The 7,423-nt window shown below is 38.2% G+C and overlaps 1 protein-coding gene across 1 annotated transcript in view; it reads left to right on the top strand.

The window, feature by feature from the left end:
• Nucleotides 1-7,423, top strand: part of LOC107555168 (fibroblast growth factor 13-like) — a 15,682-nt gene that overhangs the window by 6,354 nt on the left and 1,905 nt on the right. Inside the window, exons 3-5 of the mRNA XM_016237867.1 lie at nucleotides 3,320-3,430; nucleotides 3,524-3,627; nucleotides 5,438-5,636. Coding sequence (XP_016093353.1) covers nucleotides 3,320-3,430; nucleotides 3,524-3,627; nucleotides 5,438-5,636 — 414 coding nt within the window. The remainder of the gene's footprint in view (nucleotides 1-3,319; nucleotides 3,431-3,523; nucleotides 3,628-5,437; nucleotides 5,637-7,423) is intronic.

Consider the following 7,423-nt stretch of genomic DNA (forward strand, 5'->3'; position numbering starts at 1 on the left):
ATATATACACCTATAGGTTGAGGGTTAATTCAAAAGAATGTACAAATCTATTAAATTAAATGCAGGTTTAAAATTAAAATTTTATTTGATAAATTCTTATAATTTGCAGGCAACAAATATTTACAATAATAGACAATAATATACTTTTATATTTATTTGTAAACATAGGCTATTGTTGAAATTTTTATAAGTAAAAAATATAATCCCCATTCCCAGAAACCCCCTGTGAAGTATTAATTAAAAAGTTCGTTTCTCTTATTTTCATTATTAGTTATTTATTAAGTGTTTTATGTTATACATTGCACAGTATGTTGTTTAGTTAATGTTTAATGCGCTATTGTTACTCTGATGGTGTTCATGTTATTATTTAGTTGCTGTAGAGGCGGTTTTTATGAATTTATGTTATGTGGCCTTCTTTTGTCTGTTATCACTATTGTAGAAGCAAACAGATTTAAATACCACAAATTAGTTGGTAAATTAACATTATAGCATTAAATGAGATATAAATGAGGCAACCACTTTTGTTTGCAAAAAATTATATAAATTCAACAAAACGTTTTTACAGTGTCATTCTACAGAACATGTATGACAATGAAAGGACTACTACTAATGAGTTAGATTATGTGTGCCAAAAAGGCCACTCCTCATTTCAGGAGGCTCTAATATTGCCTGTTTCTACACGGCGGCTTGTTGAAGACCACAGTCACGTCTCTCGGGCGGTCTGTCACCATGCAGCCGCTGAAGCCGTGCTGCTGCAGGAGCCACTGCGAGGAGAACGAGCTGCTGCTGCATTCCAACCCAGTGTCGAAAAGAGAGCACTCTGGAATCTCCGCACTATTGGATGTGGATATTTTTCCTTCTTGGATCATATTGCTGACACCTGAGTTCAGACGCTGTTTCCAACGCCTCTGAATTTCCATATTTTGTGCGGTCTTGGGGAACGGGGAATCTGTTGAGCACCTATGCAGATCTCCACTGCTGAAAACATGAGCACATCTGCAAGGGAAGCCGATTAATCCACTAAACTTCAATTAAAGGCTGCGTTATTGAAAGGCGGGGACCTCTTGCTCACAATTTCCCGGCACAATTCCCCCTCTCTCTTTCTCTCATGTAGACAATATTTAAGTATTTCCTCAGCCGCGGTGTGTTAACAGGTGCTCATTTTTCTGAATCAGCGCATGGCTTAGTAAAGCGTTGGATCATGGCACAATGGCACGCGTTTCTCTCTCCCACAAATGCGCAACAAAAAGGCAACGTTTTCTAGAAGGCAGCTTTTTTCCCCGGAGAGAAGAAGAGGAGCTGCTGTCCGGGATCTGCTGCACCGTGTCAGGGCACAACAGCCGACGCTGAATGAAGCGGCTGTAAAGGCTTCAAACCAAGTGATTTGTCAACAGGAAAATATGCTCAATCCTTGTAGAGACAACAGCGGACTTCTGAAATGACCAATAAGCAGTCCGTCATGGAGTATTGATTTTACTTCCTCAGTGACAATGTTCTGAGCACACAGGACTTTAACATACACAACATATGGTCATTTTCAATCTGGGACGCGTCGCCACAACGAAACGCCAAACTGGCTACAGCCGCAGCGATCGCCAGCTCCCTCATTCGGCAGAGGAGGCAGGCGAGGGAGCGGGAGAAAGCCAATGCCAACCGCTGCGCCAGCAGCCCCAATAAGAGCATAGGGAACTGCGAGAAGCCCAGCAGGCTCAACTTATTCTCACGCGTCAAACTCTTCGGCTCGAAGAAACGCAAGAGAAGGCGGCCAGGTCTGATGTTATGTGTGTTCTTTTTAGCAGACTTTACCCAGATAGCCAAGTCCATCAACCATCTTCATCATCCCCATCATCATCATCATCATCATCGTTATTGTTCAGTGTGTTTAGAAATTGTGACTACACTTTAACTCCTATACGAAGGAGTCTGAACTGTAAACTAAGATGCGCTGGGCAGAGTAACAAGAATTTCACAGTTCACTGCTTTTAAGCACTGGCTTCTCTCTGAGCTAAAGCTGATGTTGCAATATCACCAGGGCGCACAGCTCATCACTTGTTCTACACTAGATAGCATGCAGTCTACGCAGTTTGAATCAGAGATTTGGCTAAAAGGAGATCTGTGGCACTCTTTGGGTTATGTTGATTTGGATTTTGGCATGGATTTTCATTGCTAATATTGAGTATTTTGTTACTATGAGCACTAGCGGGTCTTTTATTCAGTGTTTTATTTACTTATTATTCTACAATAAATATAATAAATCTTGGATCTTGTTTATGAATGAATATAGTGGGTTTCTGGATGGTACACTACTAGAAATAAAGATTCCAAAAGGGTGTTTTCACAGTAATGCCATAGAAGAACCATTTTGGGTTCCCAAAGAACCTTTTAGTGAATAGTTCTTAAAAGATACTTTTTTTCTTAGTGTGAAGATTTTTTTTTTCCACTTTAAAGAACCTTTTGTGCAATGAAAAGGTTCTGATGTTCATGAACCTTCATGAACCCTTAATTTTTAAATTGTAGGTTGAGGCAGATGTGAACTTGTGTCACAGAAAATGTGGTAACATGCAAATTAACTTAAAAAATATTTTGAACGATATATAAAAAAATACATAAAAACATTTTTCTGAATATTTGTTGGTGAATTCATGCTCAGAGCACTGAAAATACAACCACTTACAAGTAAAAATAGCACAAAACCATATTAAAATGTGAAATATTAATAATAGTAAAATAAATAATAGCGAAAAATAAATAGTCAAAAATATTATTTAATATGACTGAAAAACCTGACCTTGCTTCACATCAATTAAAGTTATTCTAAAGGTCAGATCAGGTAGAAATACCTCTTTAAACAACTGCAGGTGAATAAAATGAGAATTACTATAATTTACTGGAAAATTGTTTGTGACATTTGTGGCATCATCAAATATCAATAGCACAGAATGGGTAAACAATGTGATTTGTATTCTCGCAGCTCTTTTTTGTATTTTCTCTTACAATGAAGAAATAAAGTTTTTTTAAACTCATAAATTCAGAGCGGTTTAACTGGAATCAGGATATTACTGAAATGCTTGTTATATAAGCCATAGTTATCTATCGCCTCAACACTGAGGCATGCTTGGCAAATGCCTGGGTCCTGTTGGCACCAGCACTCACTATGTTTTCACAATTCACATTTTATGGTTTTCCAACATTCATTTCTTGGCTTTCATAAGCTATGCCTTTGTGCTGGATGTTCTCTTCTTCTTCACCCCATATAATCTGCTGTGGCACACCCTCCCTTCGCCCCATCCTCCTAAATTGTGTTGTCTCAATTCTACAGAGCCTCAGCTCAAGGGGATAGTCACCAAGCTCTACAGTCGACAAGGTTTTCATCTACAACTCCAAGCTGATGGGACCATCGATGGTACAAAAGAGGAAGATAATAGCTATGGTCGGTTCACTATACGTAACATGTTTAAACATGACCATACCGACACGCTTCTTTCCCGTGGGTTCAATTCTGTTTTGTACTGTAACTTCACAGCTATTTTCAACCTCATCCCCGTTGGGCTGCGGGTGGTGGCTATACAGGGTGTCCAGACCAAGCTCTACCTGGCCATGAACAATGAAGGCTACCTGTACACCTCTGTAAGTATAACAATCTTTTCAAAATAATGGTTCCAAAAGGCGGTTTTCACAGCGATGCCATAGAAGAACCATTTTGGGTTTCCCAAAGAACCTTGCAGTGAACAATTTTTAAAAGAACCTTTTTTTCCCCTGAAGAACATTTTAAAAATCTACAGAACCTTTTTCCAACATAAAGAACCTTTTGTACAATGGAAAGACTCCATGGATGTTAAAAGTTCTTTGTGGGAACATCAATGCCAATAAAGAACCTTTATTTTTAAGAGAGTAGTGCATCTTTGCGAGTCCCTCCTACACATTGTGGGCTCTTCTGAGTTCAGGGTAGTAGTAAACATCCCACATTTCATCTCTGCTGCTCTCATTGTAGTTAAATCTATGTCTTAGACAGCATCATGGATGCCTCAGGATCCGAGATGTTAACTTAAAGGTTGCAGGTTGGATTCCAGACAGCGGGCGATCGATGAACTGGAGAGTTGATGAGATCCAACTCCTGCCCAAACACCATCTGCCTCTCTTATTTTTCACAGCTTTGTATCGTGATCATATTCAAAGAGGAGATTGTGGCATATTTAGACATGCTTGTTAGCACCTCACATTCACACGAAGATTATTCACACTTCATATAATTGCTTTGTATTTGAATGCTATCTATAGAACGCTCATGGGAGATCATCATCATAACCCAAGGTTTTCCGCCCCAATATCTACTCTGCAGGTTTTAAATATGGAGAATTCACATTAATGCTCTAATGGATATTCTGTTCTGCGAGTGCCTCCCTTGCCTCTTTCCTTTGATTAAATGTGCTGTGGCGAGATAAATAATTTAGTGCTGTGCCAATAAGTGCTTCTGTCCATTCAAAACGGACATTTTGATGAACATTGCTGGCATTAGAACGCTAAAGATTTGAAAGTCTTGGCCAGATCTGTGCTTTCATAATACAGAAACAGTTTACACTGTACCTTTGTATTTCAACTGTGTGTGGGTTCGCGTCTGACCGCCTGCCCACAGAAATTGACTCTTTTCACAGACTGTGATGACGTGTTTCCAGTTATTAACATTGTAAATCTAGTTAAGTTTTTTATATTTTCATTTAAAAATGTAACATACATTTATGACTCTATACTTGGGCTATATTACCTTGGTATGAAATATCAGAAAACTAGTTAATGCTGCTTTGTGGGTGTTTCACAATTACAAAGGAACCGCAAGTAACACATTAAATTAAATGTGAATTTTGTAGTAGAATGACTGAAATGTTTTTTTTTTAACTCACTCCAATAATCATTATTTACACTTTGAAATTTTTTTTTTTTTTTTTACAGTGTATGACAACTTTGCTTCTAAAAACACCGGAAATGTGGAAAAGGTCCATACTCAAACTCGCACCCATGGTCGTGCTGGTATACACGTATCTCCTTGTTGATTTTGAGAGGTTGTTTTCCCCAGGATGAATGTATTGATCCGCAGGAATGAGTCAAAGTGTTTCAGGCCTCAGGAGTTTAATGGTAATCAATCTGTACCACAAACTAGAGTGAAAGCACACGGGATGATGTGCTACCATGTTTAGACCACTTATTACAGTTCAAATCAGAGGAATTTACCTTCAAGTTTAGACAAATCATGATGAGATGATGCGTGATATCGACGAGGCTGGTCTGGACCATCTTCAGCCCAAATTTACCTGCTCTCAATTTCTTTATCTCCCTACGATCTCGCACACACATTTTTTTCTCTCTCTTATGAAAAATACTCCTCCACAAACATGTACGAATTATGTCTCTGTTGTCTTCTCTGCCCATTTCATTCTCACAGGAGCACTTCACGCCAGAGTGCAAATTCAAAGAGTCAGTGTTTGAGAACTATTACGTGACATACTCATCAATGATCTATCGGCAGCAGCAGTCGGGCCGAGGCTGGTACCTGGGTCTCAACAAAGAGGGTCAAATCATGAAGGGCAACCATGTAAAGAAGACCAAGCCGGCTGCACACTTCATTCCCAAACCTCTCAAAGGTTCGTTCAAGTGTCTTCTGTACAGATCGTCAGGCTGATGGCTTTCTAAAAATATCTATTTTAGACTGAGGAGATATTGGCTGATTGTAGCGCAAGCATTCAAGTAATTTGTTGGCTTTCCAGCATGTCTGCAGTTGTTTGGTGTTAAGGACAGAAATGTGCTCTTCGAAGGGATGAAAATGCAGATGTGTTGCAAATGAAAGTGACCAAGTATGGTTACCCATACTAGGAATTAGTGCTCTGCATTTATCCCATCCTAAGTGCACACACACAGCAGTGAACACACACACACACCATTTTGGGCAGCCATTTATGCTGCGTTGCTCAAGGGCACCTCAGTCATGGTATTGAAGGTGGAAGAGAGCGCTGTACATTCACTCCCTCACCTACAATTCCTGAGACTCGAACTCGCAACCTTTGGGTTACGGGTCCGACTCACTAACCATTAGGCCACAACTTCCCATTGTACAAACTTGCATAACTGTGGTCGTGCTCAAGGGGGCATCTGTGCCATTAAACTGGTTAAACCAGTACAAGTGCTGTAAACATATTAACAGCTTAAATAACTTTCTAAGCAGATTTTGTTTGGGGTGCTATATATTAGTACTACATGTTTTATCAGCCATTTTAGAGTTTGTTGTTGTTTTATTTTATCAGCATTAGTTAATTTTAAATTGAATTTAATTAATTTGAAATGTAACTGTTCATGCTCCAGTTAAACCAGTTAAAGGTATTCGTTGAGAACATTAGTATATTATGTAATCTTAAAAATGGATACTCTCAAATTCTGTATATGATAAAGTTGTGATGACTAAATTCGCTTGCAGCATTCAAAATGATAGATTTTAGTTTTTAATGTTTTATTTTTCATTCATTTAGGCAAAATACAATAGAATGTTAATATGAAAATAATTATCTTCATTAACCAGAGAACCCCTAATTCTCAAAATATCACTCTCCCATTGAAGAGAAAACAGACCATAAAAGAAGATGTTTAGAAACACCTTATTTTACCCCTTGTAGAAATATGCAGTTTTTTCCTCCTTGAATTAAATTGGTGCCTTTCTTTCTCAGAACTGTCTGAATCAATGGGGAAATCAAAAACTGCAGCTGCTTGTGTGCAGTCATAAGTGAAGCTACTGATAGATGGCTAGACATCAGTCTGCTTTAAATGAGCATGGAAGCTCCATGCAATTAGATTTTAAATGAAGTTATGGTGTATTCATGCAACACAAAATCATTTTTTATTGCAAGCAGGTGTTTTTGTGCTACATAGGGTACTTACTTGGAACTGATTCAAATGATTTTCATGATGTTCTACTTCGACAGACCGGAAGTTATTAATTTTCATTTGTGAATTACCCTTCATATGCGTATGCTGAGATTTTTTGTATCTGGTTTGTGCCCTGGTTGCGTTGAAATATTTGAACTTTTACGGCTAGCACTTATGCAACGCCCCACCGGATATGATGTATTTTAATCAAAACTATGAGCATGAGGTGCTTATACATATATATATATATATATATATATATATATATATCTTAACTAAACACTACTTCTCTAAAACAAGCAATTTTGTTCTCAGAAATAATTATACTATATTTTTCTATAAAAAATATTAACGGTCATTTTTTTTGTGTTGATGTATTCACACATTCATTATTCAATCACTTAACCATGATGAATAAGTGGAGAATCCTATTTTCAGTAGACAAGGTCATAAGAACCAGCACATAAGAGTCTGTTTTTGATTCATAACCCCCCCCCCCCCCCCCCCCCCCCCA

The sequence above is a fragment of the Sinocyclocheilus grahami genome, unplaced genomic scaffold (assembly GCF_001515645.1).
Source record: "Sinocyclocheilus grahami isolate Dianchi unplaced genomic scaffold, SAMN03320097.WGS_v1.1 scaffold526.1, whole genome shotgun sequence".
Classification (NCBI taxonomy): Eukaryota; Metazoa; Chordata; class Actinopteri; order Cypriniformes; family Cyprinidae; genus Sinocyclocheilus; species Sinocyclocheilus grahami.